Source organism: Oncorhynchus clarkii, chromosome 8 (genome assembly GCF_045791955.1).
Source record: "Oncorhynchus clarkii lewisi isolate Uvic-CL-2024 chromosome 8, UVic_Ocla_1.0, whole genome shotgun sequence".
Classification (NCBI taxonomy): domain Eukaryota; kingdom Metazoa; phylum Chordata; class Actinopteri; order Salmoniformes; family Salmonidae; genus Oncorhynchus; species Oncorhynchus clarkii.
Window position 1 is genome coordinate 9,920,126 of NC_092154.1, and position 23,697 is coordinate 9,943,822.

The 23,697-nt window shown below is 43.4% G+C and overlaps 1 protein-coding gene across 2 annotated transcripts in view; it reads right to left on the bottom strand.

Moving 5' to 3' along the window:
* Nucleotides 1-23,697, bottom strand: part of LOC139414914 (B-cell lymphoma/leukemia 11B-like) — a 51,557-nt gene that overhangs the window by 20,436 nt on the left and 7,424 nt on the right. Inside the window, exon 2 of one of the 2 annotated variants that reach the window (XM_071162531.1) lies at nt 11,843-12,205. In XM_071162531.1, the coding sequence (XP_071018632.1) occupies nt 11,843-12,205 (363 nt within the window). Of the gene's footprint in view, nt 1-9,759; nt 10,255-11,842; nt 12,206-23,697 lie in introns of those variants that run through there. The other variant, XM_071162532.1, reaches the window with a different exon arrangement.

Sequence of the window (23,697 nt, forward strand, 5' to 3'; positions counted from 1 at the left end):
GCTCTCTCTCTGTCTGTCAGTTCATATGGGCTCTCTCTCTGTCTGTCAGTTCATATGGGCTCTCTCTCTGTCTGTCAGTTCATATGGGCTCTCTCTCTGTCTGTCAGTTCATATGGGCTCTCTCTCTGTCTGTCAGTTCATATGGGCTCTCTCTCTGTCTGTCAGTTCATATGGGCTCTCTCTCTGTCTGTCAGTTCATATGGGCTCTCTCTCTGTCTGTCAGTTCATATGGGCTCTCTCTCTTTGTAATAATAATTTTGCTGAGACTTAAAAACGTCACATGGAGTGTGGCTGTTCTGCTGCTCTGCAGGGCTGTGGGAGGTACTGTAAGCCTGTCCCAGGTGGGGAGTAGGGGGTCTGGAGCTGGGAAGAAACAGGAGGGATTGGAGGAGAATGGTGAGCACTAGTGGTTGGGAAGTTGGACTGAGACATAGAGGACTGAGGGATAGAGGACTGAGGGATAGAGGACTGAGGTTGGTACTGAGGCTGGGGCTGAGGCTGGGGCTGAGGCTGCAGGACTGGGACACTAGGGGACTGGCAGACATGCCTAAATGTGGGTTACTAACCCTCCGCAGCAGTGTGGAGCATTCTCTGGGTTCAGACAGCACAGTACACTGCAGCGTAAACATCCCCAGCTGCCCCAGCCAGCTAAATCCATTATCTTATTACACTGTAAAGTACCACCACTCTCACAGAGAACAAGCCTTCCATCCTAACCAATCAGGGAGCTATAAAAACCGGCTCGTCACATGCTGCCTTAGACCTGGGACCGTAGTCACAACTTCTCAGAGTAGGAGTGCTGATCTAGGATCAGACAGACACCAGTAGAAGGGATGTTACAGTAACAGCCTAGTATACGAATGGGTGGTCCACTACACTCTGTGACAGTCAGCTACAGCACAAATTCAGGCTTCAGTAGGAGACAGTAGAACAACAGGGAGGAGATGTTATCACTATAAAAGCCATGTCTCCAGGTCAACTCTATCTGTGGACTTCTGAAACAAAGTGAGGGCGTATCGAACCATCTCTTGGCTGGCAGCAGAGGTGTAAGCTCAAATAACACACCTCACTCCACAACAGTCCCCCTCCCCCGCCTCCCCTAAATCACATTCATGCACAGCAGAAGACACACACAGAGAGACACACACTGTGAGAACGATGGGGATGTGTTTGACCCTGGACTTCCCCTATGGGTTTATTTCTCTGCTCCGGTAGATGGAGCGAGAGATGTGACATTTGAAATGTCTTTATTATTTTGGAGTGAAATGTTTACTGTTAATTTATTATTATTTATTTCACTTTCTTTATTATCTATTTCACTTTCTTTGGGAATGTAAACATGTTTCCCATGCCAACAAAGCCCTTTGAATTGAATTGAATTGAATTGATAGAAAGAGAGAAAGAGAGAGAGACAGACAGAACCAGAGAGCGAGAGAGAGAGAGAGAAATAGAGAGAGAGAAATAGAGAAATAGAGGGAGAGAGAGACAAAGAGAGAGAGAGAGAGAGAGAGACAAAGAGAGAGAGAGAGAGAGAGAGAGATAAAGAGAGAGAGAGAGAGAGAGAGAGAGAGAGAGAGAGACAAAGAGAGAGAGAGAGAGAGAGAGAGACAAAGAGAGAGAGAGAGAGAGAGAGATAAAGAGAGAGAGAGAGAGAGAGAGAGAGAGAGAGAGAGAGAGAGAGAGAGAGAGAGAGAGAGAAATAAAGAGAGAGAGAGAGAGAGAGCATCCCCTGGCTCTTATCAATCTGATACATGTCCTGCTCCTGGCACGGCTCCTGCATAGCTTATAGTTAAGAAGGCCTTCATCCATCCAGTCTAACACACACAGACTGAAGTAGGGGCCTGCGCTGTCCCACCACACCCCAGCCCTGGCTACCCTGGCTGTTACCTCCTGCCACAGGCCCAGACTAGCTCCTTGCTCCACTGGCTCCAATCACACTGATAACATCTGACTCTTTCTTTTAGCTCTGTTCTGGGAAAGAGCACGGAGGAGAAGGGGTGTGTGTGTGTGTGTGTGCGTGTGCGTGCGTGTGTGCGTGCGTGCGTGTGTGTTTAGGTTGACTTGGTACCTCTGTAACCTTGCAGAGATAATTCCCTTGGGTCTGTTGTCATCAACCATTCTCTTTTTAAATAAGGAAGGAGGATATATACAATATAAAACTCCACAATGATTTAGATCAAATTATTGAGCAGGGACAGTACATACATTATTACAAGATTTAATAAAACAAAAAGAAGATATGATATTATTTGAACAACATCATTTCCATTATTTGTCTGTGATTCATACAACTGACAATAATGTAGCTAGTAACAATGTAGCTGAATAAAGTAGCTGTTAAGAATTTAACTTAATAATGTAGCTGTTAAGAATTTAACTTAATAATGTACTCTAGCTATTAACAATTTAACTTAATAATGTAGCTGTTAACAATTTAACTTAATAATGTAGCTGTTAACAATTTAACTTAATAATGTAGCTGTTAACAATTTAACTTAATAATGTAGCTGTTAAGAATGTAACTTAATAATGTAGCTATTAACAATTTAACTTAATAATGTAGCTGTTAACAATTTAACTTAATAATGTAGCTGTTAAGAATTTAACTTAATAATGTAACTGTTAACAATTTTACTTAACAATGTAGCTATTAACAATTTAACTTAATAATGTAGCTGTTAAGAATGTAACTTAATAATGTAGCTATTAACAATTTAACTTAATAATGTAGCTGTTAACAATTTAACTTAATAATGTAGCTGTTAAGAATTTAACTTAATAATGTAACTGTTAACAATTTTACTTAACAATGTAGCTATTAACAATTTAACTTAATAATGTAGCTGTTAAGAATTTAACTTAATAATGTAGCTGTTAACAATTTTACTTAATATTGTAGCTATTAACAATGTAACTTAATAATGTAGCTGTTAACAATGTAACTTAATAATGTAGCTGTTAACAATTTAACCTAATAATGTAGCTGTTAACAATTTAACTTAATAATGTATTGTAGCTATTAACAATTTAAGTTAATACTGTTGCTATTAACAAGTAGCTATTCAAAATTTAACTTAATACTGTAACTATTAACAATTTAACTTAATAATGTAGCTGTTATCAATTTAACTTAATACTGTAACTATTAACAATTTAACTTAATAATGTAGCTGTTATCAATTTAACTTAATAATGTAGCTGTTAACAATTTAACTTAATACTGTAACTATTAACAATTTAACTTAATAATGTAGCTGTTATCAATTTAACTTAATAATGTAGCTGTTAACAATTTAACTTAATAATGTATCTGTTATCAATTTAACTTAATTAAGTGTAGACACTGCAGTCTGTCTCTTGACTTTAACAGTACTATATCAGACAGACAGATCAGCCAATAAGATACTAAGATACATAATAACACTAAAGTAACTGGGATTAACCCTTCTCTCAAACACACAAGACCGTCTTTACAAAACCACACACAGTCAGAATGTAAACACACCATCTACTTTTCAACAGAAAAATTCAGGGAGTGAACATGCCCTGGTCAAAACACACCATGGTCAGAAAACACCCTGGTCAGAAAACACCCTGGTCAGAAAACACCCTGGTCAGAAAACACCCTGGTCAGAAAACACCCTGGTCAAAACACACCCTGGTCAGAAAACACCCTGGTCAGAACAGCTCTCCTATTTCCTAAATGGGTAACATATTTTCTGAAGTTTGCAGACTGTACAATAGACTTAGAAAAATGTCTAAAGAGCTTTTTATCCCATGTCTGTCATCTATGAAAGGCTTAAGTTGTTACCTAAAGACTGGTGTTAAAACAGGGGTAAGTCTCTTGTCTATGTTGCATGGCAGGTTTCTAACTGTTGTGACAATCCCTGGTCGGGTCGAAAGCGTCTCCGAAAATAAAAAAACGTGTATGGTTGTTGGCATCATGTTCAATCTTTAGAAATATAGCTCTTCTTGGGAGAATCAGAGGACGTTAACATCATGTCTCTAGAACACCTGCACAGCAAGGCCTTGGGCTCAACAGAACACCATTCACAGCATTCAATCTCAATCACAAGGTGTATGTATGGAAAATCTCTCTCAGTGAGCAGCAAACTACATTCACTGTGATACTTTAACAGTACAACGTCAGACACCTTGTAGAAACAGTCTCCTTCCATTCACAGATCAACTGAGAAAGCGTATCAGTACCACTATCGCTACTTGCTAGTCGCTACTCCTTCTACTCCTCCTTCTCCTTCTACTCCTCCTTCCCCTCCTTCTCCTCCTTCTACTCCTTCTACTCCTTCTCCTCCTACTCCTCCTTCTCCTTCTACTCCTTCTACTCCTCCTTCTACTCCTCCTTCTACTCCTTCTACTCCTCCTACTCCTCCTTCTCCTTCTACTCCTCCTCCTTCTACTCCTCATTCTACTCCTTCGCCTTCTACTCCTCATTCTACTCCTTCTACGCCCTCTCCTACTCCTTCTACTCCTTCCTCTCCTCCTTCTACTCCTACTCATTCTCTTTCTATTCCTTCTTCTCCTCCTTCTCCTCCTTCTCCTCCTTCTACTCCTACTCCTTCTACTCCTACTACATTTTCACTTAAGCCTTAACTTAACCCAAAATCAATGAGTGACACACACACACACACAGTGTGACATAGCTGGACGCGGTGTGATTCCTCTACGCGTTTAAGACTCGCCCATTAAGCAACATAAAAATCCACAGCACATCTGGACAACACCATCAGACAACACATACGTGTTTCCTTCAAACACACACACACACACACACACACACACACACACACACACACACACACACACACATAAATTCACACACGCACAATTATGCGGAAATTTAGCGGCAAGCATCTCTGAATGCTCCCTTGCTAGCCCAGTCCAAATTAGTGGTGAGTTTTATTCCTCCACTGTGGTAGGAAAATATCAAATGTGCTGCCATATGAGTGCCATAAAGATGGCAATGAACCGTTTGAAGCCTTCATGTGGGAGCCTGTGTGTGTGTGTGTGTGTGTGTGTGTGTGTGTGTGTGTGTGTGTGTGTGTGTGTGTGTGTGTGTGTGTGTGTGTGTGTGTGTGTTTGTCGCTCCAATAGGTCAGGTGGTACACATATGTGTCTCCATCACCATGTATAATGCCTCCAAGTATGGACCTGGTTGAACCTGGTAGCACACACAGCCAGGCAGTCAGACAGCCCTGGGGTGGTCTCCTTTCAGCTAGCCTGAAAATGGAACACTGTAGTGGGCTAGGGATGCGGAGCGAGGCGGGGCAGGATGGAGGTAAAGTTATATAGACTCTGTAGGCCTATCTACAGCTTATACATAATTGCAACAAAGAAAAACAAATGCAAAAAGTTTGCAGACCAGCTTACAGCGCAACCTTTCTCTCAATGAAATCTACAGTGTTATTCCTCAATTTCTGCCTTGAAATTAGGGCATAGGGAATCACTGTGGGGAGTGTCCTAGTCTGAATATAGTGTTTTTTTTTTTTTTACTTCTGCATTCAAATTGTGGTAAAGGCAATCGCTGTTCCGGTCTGGGTAGTCCTCCACACCCCAGAAAGTACAGTCTCAGTCATATTTCCTGTATTGTGTTCTGTCTCTCTTCCCCTACATAAGGAGTAGGACAGACTTAAAGAGAGCGTAGGACAGACATAAGGGGATATTGTGTCTCTCTTCCCCTACATAAGGAGAGGGCTCTGGACAGATTTAAAGAGAGTGTAGGACAGACTTAAAGAAAGCGTAGGACAGACTTAAAGAGAGCATAGGACAGACTTAAAGAGAGCGTAGGACAGACTTAAAGAGAGCATAGGACAGACTTAAAGAGAGTGTAGGACAGACTTAAAGAGAGCGTAGGACAGACTTAAAGAGAGCACAGGAAAGACTTAAAGAGAGCGTAGGACAGACTTAAAGAGAGTGCAGGACAGACTTAAAGAGAGCATAGGACAGACTTAAAGAGAGTGTAGGACAGACTTAAAGAGAGCGTAGGACAGACTTAAAGAGAGCACAGGAAAGACTTAAAGAGAGCGTAGGACAGACTTAAAGAGAGTGCAGGACAGACTTAAAGAGAGCATAGGACAGACTTAAAGAGAGTGCAGGACAGACTTAAAGAGAGCATAGGACAGACTTAAAGAGAGCGTAGGACAGACTTAAAGAGAGCGTAGGACAGACTTAAAGAGAGCATAGGACAGGCTTAAAGAGAGCATAGGAAAGACTTAAAGAGAGCGTAGGACAGACTTAAAGAGAGTGTAGGACAGACTTAAAGAGAGCGTAGGACAGACTTAAAGAGAGCATAGGACAGACTTAAAGAGAGCATAGGAAAGACTTAAAGAGAGCGTAGGACAGACTTAAAGAGAGTGTAGGACAGACTTAAAGAAAGCGTAGGACAGACTTAAAGAGAGTGTAGGACAGACTTAAAGAGAGTGTAGGACAGACTTAAAGAAAGCGTAGGACAGACTTAAAGAGAGCATAGGACAGACATAAGGGGTTATGTGTGTAGAGACATGCTCCTTTGACATTCTTTAGTGCAACCTACTACTGCAGGAGTGTCTCCCAAAATACACACTGCACTGAACACACCAACTGGAGCAGACAAACACACACACACTCACACACACACACCTCTCATGTACGCAGGACTCTCTCTCACACACACACACACACACACACACACACACACACACACACAAACACACACACACACACATACACACACATACACACTCACACACACTCACACTCACACACACAACACACACACACACACACACACACACTCACACACACCTCATATACGCAGGACTCTCACGTGTACACACACTCCCCTACAACACCCAACTGCCTCCCCATAACCCTTAATCACAACCCTGAGGCCTGGACATCAAATGAAGCAAGTAGAAACGAAATATCATCAGGAGTAATTAACACGGTTTCATATGCAAATGTGATGAATGCAAAACTACAAAGTCATTATGCTAATGTTGGTGTGTGTGTGTGTGTGCATCCTTGAACGCCTGTACAAATATTCACAGCTCCAATCTGAGGGATCTGTCTCAGAATCTATTTTATCTCTTTTCCCCCTCTCCTTTCTTTTCCTCTACTCTACTCTACTCTACTCTAATCTACTATATTCTACTCTACTCTCCTCTCCTCTCCTCTCCTCTCCTCTCCTCTCCTCTCCTCTCCTCTCCTCTACTCTACTCTACTCTACTCTACTATATTCTCCTCTCCTCTCCTCTCCTCTCCTCTCCTCTCCTCTCCTCTTCTCTCCTTTCCTCCTCTCCTCTCCTCTCCTCTACTCTACTCTACTCTACTCTACTCTACTCTACTCTACTCTACTCTACTCTACTCTACTCTACTCTACTCTACTCTACTCTACTCTACTCTACTCTACTCTCCTCTTCTTTCCTTTCCTCTACTCTACTCTACTCTACTCTACTCTACTCTACTCTACTCTACTCCCCTCCCCTCCCCTCCTCTCCTCTCCTCTCCTTTCCTCTCCTCTTCCTACTCTCCTCTCCTCTACTCTACTCTACTCTACTCTACTCTCCTCTTCTTTCCTTTCCTCTCCTCTTCCCTCTACTCTACTCTACTCCACTCTACTCCACTCTACTCCACTCTACTCCACTCCACTCCACTCTACTCCACTCCACTCCACTCCACTCCACTCCACTCCACTCCACTCCACTCCACTCTACTCTACTCTACTCTACTCTACTCTACTCTACTCTACTCTACTCTACTCTACTCTACTCTACTCTACTCTACTCTACTCTACTCTACTCCACTCCACTCCACTCCACTCCACTCCACTCCACTCCACTCCCCTCCTCTCCTCTCCTCTCCTCTCCTCTCCTCTCCTCTCCTCTTCTCTCCTTTCCTCTCCTCTTCCTCCCTCTATTATTCTCTCCTCTCATCCTCCTCTCCTATTCTCTCCTCTTGTCTCTCATTTCCTTCCCTTGCTCCATCTGTCTCTCCCACTGCAGAGAAAACCCAGAAGTAGCAAGTGAACTTATTTCTAAACTTCAAAACTGTTTTTATGTGCATTAGTCCGTCCACGTGCGCCATGTGTGTGTGTGTGTGTGTGTGTGTGTGTATATGTGTGTATATGTGTGTGTGTGTGTGTGTGTGTGTGTGTGTGTGTGTGTGTGTGTGTTTTTTTTTCATGCGATGGGCCAGGCTGCAGCTATTACGCAGGCAGCGTGCTGATTAGGCCTGCTTGGTACAGAAGCGAGACAGGGACCCTGCCCGACTGACTATACAGGGAGCGAAGGTATGAATATGCAACACCCTGATTGCTTTTCATGATTAAAGCCTATTTAATATGCTAATGTGAGCATGCCAGGTGATTAAAATAGCAATGGGTGGCAGGGCAGGGAGAAAAGAGGGAAGAGAGAGAAGAGAGATGAGGGAAGAGAGAGAAGAGAGATGAGGGGAGAGAAGAGAGATGAGGGAAGAGAGAAAAGAGAGATGAGGGGAGAGAAGAGAGATGAGGGAAGAGATAGAGAAGAGAGATGAGGGAAGAGAGAGAAGAGAGATGAGGGGAGAGAAGAGAGATGAGGGAAGAGAGAGAAGAGAGATGAGGGGAGAGAAGAGAGATGAGGGAAGAGAGAAAGGAGAGATGAGGGGAGAGAAGAGAGATGAGGGAAGAGAGAAAAGAGAGATGAGGGGAGAGAAGAGAGATGAGGGAAGAGAGAAAAGAGAGATGAGGGAAGAGAGAGAAGAGAGGAAAACTGAGAAGAGATAGAGAAGAGAGATGAGGGAAGAGAGAGAGAAGAGAGATGAGGGAAGAGAGAGAGAAGAGAGATGAGGGAAGAGAGAGAGAAGAGAGATGAGGGAAGAGAGAGAGAAGAGAGATGAGGGAAGAGAGAGAAGAGAGATGAGGGAAGAGAGAGAAGAGAGATGAGGGAAGAGAGAGAGAAGAGAGATGAGGGAAGAGAGAGAAGAGAGATGAAGGAAGAGAGAGAAGAGAGATGAGGGAAGAGAGAGAAGAGAGATGAGGGAAGAGAGAGAAGAGAGATGAGGGAAGAGAGAGAAGATAGATGAGAGAAGAGAGAGAAGAGAGGAAAACTGAGAAGAGAGAGAGAATGCACTGACACATTCAAATACACTTCTTGATACTGGAATACCAAGGGACGTTATAGACTCTACTGCTGTGATTCTGCTATACTACTACTGTTAATATGACAACTACCCCATACAATAACTACAGCACTCACTGCTGTTGACAAGTCTCTACCACACTGTACAATATATCACCACAGAGTAATGAAATGTCTGGGGCCTTAAACTAGAGCTTTAGAGACCAAGCTCAACCCAGTCAGATCAAAGAGAGAGATAGACAGAGACAGAGAGAGAGAGAGAGAGAGAGACAGAGAGAGAGAGAGAGAGAGAGAGAGAGAGAGAGAGAGAGAGAGAGAGAGAGAGAGAAAGAGAAAGAGAAAGAGAGACAGAGAGCAAGAGAGAGAGAGAGAGAGAGAGAGAGAGAGAGAGAGAGAGAGAGAAGAGAAATGAGGGAAGAGAGAGAAGAGAGATGAGGGAAGAGAGAGAAGAGAGATGAGGGAAGAGAGAGAAGTGTCACATTTCAAAGTGTTTGAGGTTAAGTTTAGGCATTAACTCTGAATGGTTAAGGTTAAGATTTAGGAAGGCTTAAAACAATAAATCTAAAAAACAACTTTCTATCGCTTGGCAACCTTCGGAATCAGAGGCTGAAGCTTACGTCAATCCCTCTAAACCCAAACCTACCTGAAGGTTTCCACTTCATCTCCTGACGTCCTCAGACACAGACGAGTCGAATCCTGACTCGTATAAAGGGTGACCTGGCTGCGATCTACACACACACACACTCACACTCACACTCACACTCACACACACACACACACACACACACACACACTCACACACATCTCAAACACACACACACACACACACATCTCAAACACACACACACACACACACATCTCAAACACGTACCACTGTCTCAACCGTACACACACACCACATGAGGCTGGTAAAGGGGAGGACGACTCATAATAATGACATCATAAATACATCATAAATACAACATAATTACATAGTAGAGTGAATGGAGTGGTATCAAACACATATCATTCCATTCTGGCCATTACCACGAGCCCGTACTCCCCAATTAAGGTGCCACCAGCCACCTGTGACACACACACGGCTCACGGGTTTGCATCAGTGAGAGAAAAGCAAGGAAAAAAACACTGAAGGACTATTTTCATCCAACATGGTGTGTGTGTGTGTGTGTGTGTGTGTGTGTGTCTTCTCCAGTTTAACGTGCCTTGCAGCATCCTTGTAGTCTAAGCGGATGACACAGAACAAAGCCAAGGCAGGATGTTACAAAACGAAACCACTCATCTGTCTCAGTCAGGAGAGGAAGGGGTTAAAGCGTGTTCCTGAGTGTGTGCATGTGGGCAGACTTGCGTGCTGTTGGACGTGCCTGCCTGTATGTTTGTGTGTTTGTATGTCTGTGTTTCTGCGTGTGTGTGTGTGTGTGTGTGTGTGTGTTTACGTTTCACAGACCCTGGGTGAGCCCTTCTCCCAGACTCCCTCCCTTCCTAACCGCAGTGCTCTGCTCTCTGTGACCCATATAGGCTAGCATGTGTTCTGTTCCTTCCACCCCGGGCCCCCTATGCGCTCGGCTCTGTCTGGCAGCCATGTTGGATCTAATTAGCCCTATTAAATATAATCTGGTTTGGCTGAAACTGAAGAACACGGCTCTAAGTGGCAATCTAATGTGTTGAGTAAAGCTCGAAACGCTCCTGAACTGTTTCATTCATTAATTCAGCCCCGGAAGGGTTCCTTGTCCTGCATTCCCAGAGATAAGGTTGACTTTTCCTCCGGGGAAATAAATCAAGGGAAGGTCACTGGTACTGTGGAGATGGAAGAAAGGAATTTAACTGGGTGGGATCTGATTCTGACTCACGTTGCTTCTAAATGAATTGATTTGGGATAAACTCAAAACGTGTCTATTTCTCTCAGTCTGTTATACCAGCGTGTTGAGTTGTGCAGCAATAAATACATTGATTTGGGATAAACTCAAGACGTGTCTATTTCTCTCAGTCTGTTATACCAGCGTGTTGAGTTGTGTAGCAATATTTTTTTTTTGCAAAAAGGGGGAACAGTCTTCCTCGTCGTACTGTCTGCTTTATGGTCTCTCTACAATTGACTGACTTGACTTACTCAATTCCCCAATTCACCCAATCCACCCATTCCACCCATTCCACCCATTCCACTCATTCCACTGTCTCCAGTCCAGCAGTTTGAGTTCCTGTAGTGATGACTTTGTGACCTGATAACTTTGAGCTTGTCCCCCTGCAGCTCCACTTGCTAATAGTCTCTTTAATCCAGATGAATGGTCCTATATCCTCTTTATTAATCCTCTTCTCTGCACCTCCCAGCCACAGCATTTTAATCAGCTTTCTTAACCTTTTGATGCAGGGGAATCTCCTTATGAACACACACACACACACACACACACACACACACACACACACACACACACACACACACACACACACACACACACACACACACACACACACAGGGCTCTGTCACGTCCTGGCACAACTGGTTACAACAGCAGGAGTCCTTCAGGCAGCTTTAGAGCTGGGGCTGTGAAGCTGTGTGTGTGAGTGTGTGTGTGTGTGTGTGTGTGTGTGTGTGTGTGTGTGTGTGTGTGTGTGTGTGTGTGTGTGTGTGTGTGTGTGTGTGTGTGTGTGTGTGTGTGTGTGTGTGTGTGTGTGTGTGTGTGTGTGTCTTTGTAATAGAGGGGCAAAGCTCAGAGTGAGTTCTGATTTCCTACCTGTGTTCCCTCTTTCTTGCTTGGGACAGATTCCTTTAGCGGGCGTCAGCCTCCTCTCCTCTTCTTCCTCCCCATGAGGGGTCACCTGCACCCCCACCTCCACCGGCACCGCCCCTCCCCGCAGCAAGACGGGGTTCCCCCTTTCGCCCGGTTTGAAGAACCCCCCAGGGGCGCGGCCTCCCCCACTGCACCGCCGTCTCTTATGCTCTATGAAGACCAGGATGTCTCCCAGAGGGAATTTGGTCTGGCACCTCCCACAGGTCAAGAGGTCATGCTCCCCTGGCCCCGCCCTCCTCGGAGTGGGGCTGGGAGTGGACGGCTCCGGGGAGCGAGTTCCCACCCCCAACTCATGATTGGCCTCGGCTGTGGGGGAAGATGAAAAGGGGGGGGGGGGGGAGAGAGGAGATGTTAATCATGATGTCATCATGGAACAGTTCTAGAACACACTAGATCGTCAACAAACTGTATCGTACAAAACTAAAGTCAATAACAAATTATGTTTTTCCTTTATGTTTCAGATAACGTTACCTGCAAAATGCCATAATTCCATACCACACCAGAGAACCTGCTTAATGTTAAGCATACTGTTTAGTCTCACCACACAAGCAGGCAGCTGTGTTGCTGTAAACCTTCCGCAACAAATAAACCAACCAAACACCTCAGACCCTCAGTCTTATCCGGGAGCTGAGATGAGTGAGTGAAGGCGTGGCTGACACACTATGAGTGAAGCTATGAACCGTTTCACAGCGGACTATGGGTTTCCGGTGCAGCTCGCTGTTCTCTGCAATAGCTTCTGCTGTATGGGAACCTCACTACAAGCATACAAGGTAGGCCACATCCACCCCACGACAGATGTTTAGGTTGAGTGGGGACATGTGTGTGTGTGTGTGTGTGTGTTTGTGTGTGTGTGTGTGAACACAGGTGTATTCTCCTCAGAGATATCTATAAAGAGAAGCCTCTCCTAACACAGGTGTATTGTCCTCAGAGAGATCTATAAAGAGAAGCCTCTCCTAACACAGGTGTATTGTCCTCAGAGAGATCTATAAAGAGAAGCCTCTCCTAACACAGGTGTATTGTCCTCAGAGATATCTATAAAGAGAAGCCTCTCCTAACCCAGGTGACAGTACTGCAGGTCTCATTCTCTACACTGTTGACACTGTCATCAATAACCATAAGTCATTCTCTCCTGGTCATTTTACAGTGAAGTCCCATGGTGTAAATTCATGAAGGACGCTTCCTCTGTAACAATACCCTGATATAACCAATAGGTTACGATATATACATCTTCTCCCAGAGGGCCTGCAGGAAGCTTGAAGCTCCAGTGACTCTCAGGGCGTTCTGTCTGAGCGGGTACCCAGGGAGAGGTGTTGATGCCTGGGAGAGGAGCTTAGCAGAGCCTGCCTCTATCGTCTACCAGCCGCATTTCCCTACAGTCTCTCGCCCTACAAACATCCACGGGCACAGATCAGTGTGTGTGTGTGTGTGTGTGTGTGTGTGTGTGTGTGTGTGTGTTAGTGTGTGTGTGTGTGTGTGGCTAAACTTCTAGTCACATCTGCTACAGCCAGGCAGTTACACAAAACATGGGTCCCAAAAGACCCCCTATTCCCATAGGGCTCTGGTCAAAAGTAGTGTACTACATAGGGAATAGGGCTCTGGTCTAAAGTTGTGTACTACATAGGGAATAGGGCTCTGGTCTAAAGTAGTGTACTACATAGGGAATAGGGCTCTGGTCTAAAGTAGTGTACTACATAGGGAATAGGGCTCTGGTCTAAAGTTGTGTACTACATAGGGAATAGGGCTCTGGTCTAAAGTAGTGTACTACATAGGGAATAGGGCTCTGGTCTAAAGTAGTGTACTACATAGGGAATAGGGCTCTGGTCTAAAGTTGTGTACTACATAGGGAATAGGGCTCTGGTCTAAAGTAGTACCACTATATAGGGAATAGGGCTCTGGTCTAAAGTAGTGTACTACATAGGGAATAGGGCTCTGGTCTAAAGTAGTGTACTACATAGGGAATAGGGCTCTGGTCTAAAGTAGTGTACTACATAGGGAATAGGGCTCTGGTCTAAAGTAGTACCACTATATAGGGAATAGGGCTCTGGTCTAAAGTAGTGTACTACATAGGGAATAGGGCTCTGGTCTAAAGTAGTGTACTACATAGGGAATAGGGCTCTGGTCTAAAGTAGTGTACTACATAGGGAATAGGGCTCTGGTCTAAAGTAGTGTACTACATAGGGAATAGGGCTCTGGTCTAAAGTAGTGCACTACATAGGGAATAGGGTGCCATTTGGAATGCAGACCTAGAGTTTCACATGGTTTCTTAGTTGCACATAATCCTCCATTATGTATGTCTTTCCAGTCCATTCCCTGACCTCTGACCTCCTGGCTATTGCCCTGAAGTGTTTTTTCACACAGCATATTTCTCTTAAACGCTATCTTGGAACAGGGCCAAGTCATTTCCATGTCATAAAAGAGGAAGACAAATATGTAGTTCTAACCTAGCCAGGCCAGGATATCACCTGATGGGACCTGTTTCAGTGTGTTTCTATGTGTTTCAGTATGGGCCTTGTGACCATGTGTCTCCTTAGCCCTGGCATCAAAGCCTCATCTCAGTTGCCAGGGACATTTAAGATGGGTGGGTGGCATAATTTGAAATGAACTCAATTCCTGACATGACTGCAACTATAAGCAGAGAGAGAGAGAGAGAGAGAGAGAGAGAGAGAGAGAGAGAGAGAGAGAGAAAGAAAGAGATCAAGGAAGGAAGAGAAAGAGAGAGAGAGAGAGAGAGAGAGAGAGAGAGAGAGAGAGAGAGAGAGAGAAATACAATGAGCTCCAAAAGTATTGAGACAGTGACACGTTCTTTGCTGTTTTGGCTCTGGCACTTTGGACTTAAAATGATACAACGACTACGAGGTTAAAGTGCAGACTGTCAGCTTTAATTTGAGGCTATTTTCATCCATATAGTGTGAACTGTTTCGAAATGACAGAACTTTTTGTGCATAGTCCACCACTCTAAGGGAACTAAAAGTATTGGGACAAATTCACTTATATGCGTAAAGAAGGTTTAGCCAAACGCACTTCAGCCCAGCTTAAACTCTAAAAGGGGAGATCAGGTGCTCGACTGAGAGACTTAAAAATCCAAAAAACATTCCTTACCCCAGGATATTTCAACTGGTGACGATCCAGAATGAATCAAAATAAGCACTCTGTTGCTGCAATAAATCTGATAGATGTATTGACGAGACAAGAAAACAGTCGGCTTAAGTTTCAGCATGAATCGCCTTCATCAGAGCCTCGAGTAGGACAAATGTAGGAGGCACCTACAGTACATATCCTCGCAGGGGAGTGTCCCACTCGTCCCACTCAAACATGTCAATAATATCAATACTGTCAGCAGTAGCAACTACGCAGGTTATTCAAGTAAGAGTATGAGCATCATTCCAGACTCCTCCCCATACATCCCAGACTCATCCCCATACAGCCCAGACTCCTCCCCATACATCCCAGACTCCTCCCCATACATCCCAAACTCCTCCCCATTACATCCCAGACTCCTCCCCATACATCCCAGACTCCTCCCCATACATCCCAGACTCCTCCCCATACATCCCAGACTCCTCCCCATACATCCCAGACTCCTCCCCATACATCCCAGACTCCTCCCAATACATCCCAGACTCATCCCCATACAGCCCAGACTCCTCCCCATACATCCCATACTCCTCCCCATACATCCCAGACTCCTCCCCATTACATCCCAGACTCCTCCCCATACATCCCAGACTCCTCCCCATACATCCCAGACTCCTCCCAATACATCCCAGACTCATCCCCATACAGACCAGACTCCTCCCCATACATCCCATACTCCTCCCCATACATCCCAGACTCCTCCCCATTACATCCCAGACTCCTCCCCATACATCCCAGACTCCTCCCCATACAGCCCAGACTCCTCCCCATTACATCCCAGACTCCTCCCCATACATCCCAGACTCCTCCCCATACATCCCAGACTCCTCCCCATACAGCCCAGACTCCTCCCCATTACATCCCAGACTCCTCCCCATACATCCCAGACTCCTCCCCATACATCCCAGACTCCTCCCCATACATTACACTTGAATAGCAAAAGACAGAATTAAACAAAGAAAAAAAAACACATTTACAAAAAAACGATGGATATTTATTCAGCATTAAAAAGTGCAGTATTTGGTCCCATATTCGTAGCTAACAATGACAACATCAAGCTTGTGCCTCTACAAACTTGTTGGATGCATTTGCTGTTTGTTTTGGTTGTGTTTCAGATTATTTTGTGCCCAATAGAAATTCATGGTAAATAATGTATTGTGTCATTTTGGAGTAACTTTTATTGTAAATAAGAATAGAATATGTTTCTAAACACTACTACATTAATGTGGATGCTACCATGGTTACAGATCACCCTGAATGAATCCTGAATCATGATGAGAACGTTACAGACACACAGCTGCCATAATGGTGAAAGGTATGTCTTAGGGGTATGATATTTGTGAGTCTGTAACTTTCTCAATCATCATTATTTCACAATTCATTCAGGAATATTCACTTCAACTTCACAGTCATGGTATCATTTCAGATCCAAAGTGCTGAAGTAAAGAGCCAAAACAACTGAACATGTGTCAATGTCACAGTACTTTGGGATTTCACTGTATGTACAGTATAAAAAGAGAGAGTTACAACACTGTATATAGACATACTACAACATTTGAAATGTCTTTATTGTTTTGGAACTTTTGTGAGTGTAATGTTTACTGTGCATTTTGTGTTGTTAATTTCACTTTTGTTTATTATCTATTTCACTTGCTTTGGCAATATAAATATATGTTTCCCATGCCAATAAATCTCTTAAATTGAATTGAATTGAGAAAGAGAGAAAGAGAGAGACAGAGAGAGAGAAAGAGAAGAGAGTATATAGAGAAAGAGAGCGAGAGAGAGAGAGAGAGAGAGAGAGAGAAAGAGAAGAGAGTATATAGAGAGAGAGAAAGAGAAGAGAGTATATAGAGAGAGAGAAAGAGAAGAGAGTATATAGAGAGAGAGAGAGAGAGGGGGGGGGGGGCGGGTGTAGAAAGAGAGAGCGAGAGCAGAACAGATAGAGAGGGGAACATATGTGTTTGTTAACCCAGGGAGGGTTGAGTAACATGTCCCAGGGCTTAGGACTGTAAATTAGCAGGCGTTGGCACCGTCACAATGCCATAGAAATATCAGCCAACCGCTTGCTCGCTCTGTCAAACATCTTCTAACCGCACCCTACCCTAATCTCCTCATCACCCACCCTCCAGGTCAGGAGAGAGAGAGAGAGAGACACACATTTATTTTCATAACAAAAAAACGAAGTATGTGTAGAAACAACAGAACAGACTTCACAGCTGCAGTTATAATGTTAAACTTGGCACCAATTATGAGGGTTTGAGTTGATAAGGTTGAAACCAAGTAACTAAATCCAGTAACTAAAATCTCACTGATCATCACTTTCCTTCCTATACAGTATTTATATGAAGACACAGCTATTAATCAGACAATGACTACGCCACAGGACTGTAGGCTAGGTGGCAGTCAGCTCCTGGGAACATTTTGATATCCTCTCTGGTTGAGCAACTATCATCATAGTTAAGCAACTATCAGAAGTTTAATGAGATGAGCTGGGTCTAGTGCTTTAATTCATGCTCAAGGGGTTATAATTGCAAACACACACACACACACACACACACACACACACAAACACACACACACACACACACACACACACACACACACTAGACTGAATGACATTAGACTGAATGACTAAAGACAGACAGGCTGAATGACTAAAGACAGACAGACTGAATGACTAAAGACAGACAGACTGAATGATTAAAGAAATACATTAGACTGAATGATTAGATTGAGGACACCCGATAACAGCATTTTCGTGAACAAAACTACAAAAAATGACAATTTTTCTCAAATGATCATGTATTTATATTTCGTATTTATTAAGGATCCCCATTAGTTCCTGCCAAGGCAGCAGCTACTCTTCCTGGGGTTTATTATGGATCCCCATTAGTTCCTGCCAAGGCAGCAACTACTCTTTCTGGGGTCCAAACACATTAAGACACTTACATTACACAAACCCCCCAGCATAAAATAGTACATCATATAACATTATTAAACCACTAGATATCTAAAATACAACATGTATAATACCACGATACAACAATATAACAATGCACGTGTGTGTAGAGGATGTGTGCTAGCATGTACAGTTGAAGTCGGAAGTTTACATACACTTAGGTTGGAGTCATTAAAACTTGTTTTTCAAATTCACTCCACAAATTTCTGGTTAACAAACTATAGTTTTAGCAAGTCGGTCAGGACATATACTTTGTGCATGACACAAGTAATTTTTCCAACAATTGTTTACAGACAGATTATTTCACTTATAATTCACTGTATCACAATTCCAGTGGGTCAGAAGTTTACATACCCTATGTTGACTGTGCCTTTAAACAGCTTGGAAAATTCCAGAAAATGATGTCATGGCTTTAGAAGCTTCTGATAGGCTAATTGACATCATTTGAGTCAATTGGAGGTGTACCTGTGGATGTATTTCAAGGCCTACCTTCAAACTCAGTGCCTTTAAGGTTGACATCATGGGAAAATCAAAAGAAATCAGCCAAGACCCCAGAAAAAAATTGTAGACCTCCACAAGTCTGATTTATCCTTGGGAACAATTTCCAAACGCCTGAAGGAACCACGTTCATCTGTTCAAACAATAGTAGGCAAGTATAAACACCATGGAACCACGCAGCTGTCATACCGCTCAGGAAGGAGATGTGTTCTGTCTCCTAGAGATGAACGTACTTTGGTGCAAAAAGTGCAAATCAATCCCAGAACAACAGCAAAGGACCTTGTGAAGATGGAAACATGTACAAAGGCATCTACATCCACAGTAAAACGAGTCCTATATCGACATAACCTGAATGGCCGCTCAGCAAGGAAGAAGTCACTACTCCAAAACCGCCATAAAAAAGCCAGACTACGGTTTGCAACTGCACATGGGGACAAAGATCGTACTTTTTGTAGAAATGCCCTCTGGTCTGATGAAACAAAAATAGAACTGTTTGGCCATAATGACCATCGTTATGTTAGAAGCAAAAATGAGCAAGGACAATTACGTGGATATATTGAAGCAACATCTCAAGACATCAGTCAGGAAGTTAAAGCTTGGTCACAAATGAGTCTTCCAAATGGACAATGACCCCAAGCATACTTCCAAAGTTGTGGCAAAATGATTTAAGGACAACAAAGTCAAGGTATTGGAGTGGCCATCACAAAGCCCTGGCATCAACTGAAAAAGCGTGTATGAGCAAGGAGGCCTACAAACCTGACTCAGTTACACCAACTCTGTAAGGAGTAATGGCCCAAAATTCACCCAACTTATTGTGGAAGCTTCCCGAAACGTTTGACCCAAGTTAAACAATTTAAAGGCAATGCTACCAAATACTAATTGAGTGTATGTAAACTTATGACCCACTGGGAATGTAATTAAATAAATACAAGCTTAAATGAATTATTCTCTCTACTATTATTCTGACATTTCACATTCTTAAAATAAAGTGGTGATCCTAACTGACTTTAGACAAGGGATTTTTACTAGGATTAAATGTCAGGAATTGTGAAAAAAACTGAGTTTAAATGTATATGGCTAAGGTGTATGTAAACTTCCGACTTCAACTGTATGTGTGTATGCTTGTGTAAATTTGTGACAATGTAGAGATTGACACAAACTTATACTACTGTAAGAGGGCTACAGTTCATTCAGTGTATCCACGGCAGACTGACTGATAAGTCCAGGGGCATTTGAGACTGACTGATAAGTCCAGGGGCATTTGAGACTGACTGATAAGTCCTGGGGCATTTGAGACTGACTGATAAGTCCAGGGGCATTTGAGACTGACTGATAAGTCCAGGGGCATTTGAGACTGACTGATAAGTCCAGGAGCATTTGAGACTGACTGATAAGTCCAGGGGCATTTGAGACTGACTGATAAGTCCAGGAGCATTTGAGACTGACTGATAAGTCCAGGAGCATTTGAGACTGACTGATAAGTCCAGGGGCATTTGAGACTGACTGATAAGTCCAGGAGCATTTGAGACTGACTGATAAGTCATGGGGCATTTGAGACTGACGGATAAGTCCAGGAGCATTTGAGACTGACTGATAAGTCCAGGAGCATTTGAGACTGACTGATAAGTCCAGGGGCATTTGAGACTGACTGATAAGTCCAGGAGCATTTGAGACTGACTGATAAGTCCAGGGGCATTTGAGACTGACTGATAAGTCCAGGAGCATTTGAGACTGACTGATAAGTCCTGGGGCATTTGAGACTGACGGATAAGTCCAGGAGCATTTGAGACTGACTGATAAGTCCTGGGGCATTTGAGACTGACGGATAAGTCCAGGAGCATTTGAGACTGACTGATAAGTCCTGGGGCATGTGTCTGATAATTAGATACATTTCTAGAATGAGTTCAGGCCTGTCATACTCCCACTGTGTTTTCCCTTTAGCCACTGGCTGTGCTAACACACACGTTCACACAAGCACACACACACACACACACACACACACACACACACACACACACACACACACACACACACACACACACACACACACACACACACACACACACACACACACACACACACACACACACACACACACACACACTCACACTCACACTCACACACACACTCTCTCTCTTTTCCAAGAGATGGGGATGAGATCCATTGCTGTCTTCAAAATAAATGGCACAATGCCACCAACGATACACACTGATGGTTCTGATCAAAAATTAAATGACAAGCGATCCTGTTTAATTGTGTGTTTTCTCCAGGGTGAGATCCAAGGCAGTAGCTGCTGTTACAGTGTGAGTGTGTGTGCGTGCGTGTGTGTGTGTGTGTGTGTGTGTGTGTGTGTGTGTGTGTGTGTGTGTGTGTGTGTGTGTGTGTGTGTGTGTGTGTGTGTGTGTGTGTGTGTGTGTGTGTGCGTGCGTGTGTGCGTGTGCGTGTGTGTGTGTGTGTGTTTCATTATCTTATCCCCCGTATTATCCCTCTCAGTGACATCTCATATCATTAACCTAGATCCCTCATTTCAAACATAAAGTGATGAATCAGGTTCATGTCAATAACGTTGACAAGATGTTCTATAAGAGATGTTTATGTGTTATCTGTTTAGGTTTCCTTTCGGTTACTAGTCCCAACACTCTAACCACTAGGCTACCCTTAGGTTACTTAATGTGCTGTTAGAGACGTTTCTCTGTTATCTGTTTAGGTTACTTAATGTGCTGTTAGAGACGTTTCTCTGTTATCTGTTTAGGTTACTTAATGTGAGAGGTTCAAGGGAAAAATGGATTTCCTCATAAAAATAGTATTTCATCACAAATAAATAAAAAGTTGCATTTTCTAAGATATAATTTTATGATATACTTTTTAAAATGATTGAATTAATCTTAAATTATTAGCCTTTTACAACATTTTTGGTATCATTTCACACAGACACAGAGACAGACACCGACACCGACACAGACGCACACACACAGACACAGACCCACACACATTACCAGTAAATGATCCTATTCTGAATGTACACAGATACTGCATTAACATAAACTAACTCCACCTCAGGTAGCAACTACAGAGGGGCCAAACATCCTTATACTCCATGTTAATGTTCCATAGGAGATCTGCTGAGATACTGTAGACTATCTTTCACGTGTTTCGTTTGAATAACACAGACAGGATGCTGTGTGTACATAGAGGCCCTCCACTTGTAGCAGCAGATAGTGAGTATGAACATGCGTGATCAGATACCGTCAAAATGACAATCCCGAGGTCATGAGGGGCACGAAAACATCACTGACCTTCACATTCGTAATAGAACATGACATACATCCCCGACTGGGAAGGTCAATGTTCCACAAAAAAAAAAGGTCTAATTTCCAAGAAAGTGAAAAAAGTCAATCTAGTCTTTGAACTGTCAGACGTTATTGCCATATACACACTGAGTGTACAAAACATTAGGAACACCTGCTCTTCCCATGACATAAGACTGACCAGGCGAATCTAGGTGAAAGCCATGATCCCTCATTGATGTCACTTGTTAAAATCCACTCCAATCAGTGTAGACTCATTGGAGGAGACAGGTTAAATAAGAAGCTTTGAGACAATTGAGACATGGATCGTGTACGAGTGCCATTCAGAGGTTGAATGGGCGAGACAAAAGAGTTAAAGTGGCTTTGAACGGCGTACGATAGTTGGCACACCGGTATGAGTGTGCCGAGAACATCAACACCACTGGGGGTTTTTCACGCTCAACAGTTTCCCATGTGTGTCAAGAATGGTTCACCACCCAAAGGACATCCAGATAACTTCACACAACTGTAGGAGGCATTGAAGTCAACATGGGCCCGGCATCTCTGTGGAACGCTTTGGACACCTTGTAGAGTCAACATGGGCCGGCATCTCTGTGGAACGCTTTGGACACCTTGTAGAGTCAACATGGGCCGGCATCTCTGTGGAACGCTTTGGACACCTTGTAGAGTCAACATGGGCCGGCATCTCTGTGGAACGCTTTGGACACCTTGTAGAGTCAACATGGCCCGGCATCTCTGTGGAACGCTTTGGACACCTTGTAGAGTCAACATGGGCCGGCATCTCTGTGGAACGCTTTGGACACCTTGTAGAGTCAACATGGCCCGGCATCTCTGTGGAACGCTTTGGACACCTTGTAGAGTCAACATGGGCCGGCATCTCTGTGGAACGCTTTGGACACCTTGTAGAGTCAACATGGGCCGGCATCTCTGTGGAACGCTTTGGACACCTTGTGGAGTCCATGGCCCGAAAAATTCAGGCTGTTCTGAGTGCAAAAGGGGGTGCGCCTCAATATTAGGAAGGTGTTCCTAATGTTTTGTACACTTTGGGATTCCTACAGTTTATGTCTCTGTAGAAATGAGTTGTAGTAATTCATGTACAGTACACTACACACCTGTCTATGTGGATGTGCAGGTCTGAGAGAGAGAGAGAGAGAGAGAGAGAGAGAGAGAGAGAGAGAGAGAGAGAGAGAGAAATACAAAGAGAGAGAGAGAAAGTACACTCAGCATTTACAGCAAGTCAGAACGTCCAGAAATATGCTGATATTCTGGTTCTCTTCTCTTCTTCCCAACATGACCTGTAGAACCATAGCTGCAGGCTAACTAGCTTGGTTGAGCAAGTCTTCAAATATGTACAGTCAAGATATCTCGTTGACTCAATTAAACTGGCAGTTTAGTTTACGCCTTCTTCGAGCTAACATCTTCCTTTAGCAGTGTTGGGGAAGCCACTCAATCAATATAGTGTACCAAACTACCAATTACTATCAATATAGTGTACCAAACTACCAATTACTATCAATATAGTGTACCAAACTACCAATTAATATCAATATAGCGTACCAAACTACCAATTACTATCAATATAGTGTACCAAACTACCAATTACTATCAATATAGTGTACCAAACTACCAATTACTATCAATATAGTGTACCAAACTACCAATTACTATCAATATAGTGTACCAAACTACCAATTACTTCGAATTAAAGGAAAGTAAGCTACTCTAAAGCAACCCTGAAGGAAAATATAGTATCCAATCTAAATCTGAAATACCATAGACTACAAATTGTAAGAACAGATCACTGTGGTGTCAGAATGTGCAATTAAGCCCAGTAAACACAACACTTACGTTTCAAGTGAGAATAAGGCAGGTCTGATGCCATAAAAAAATAATGTATT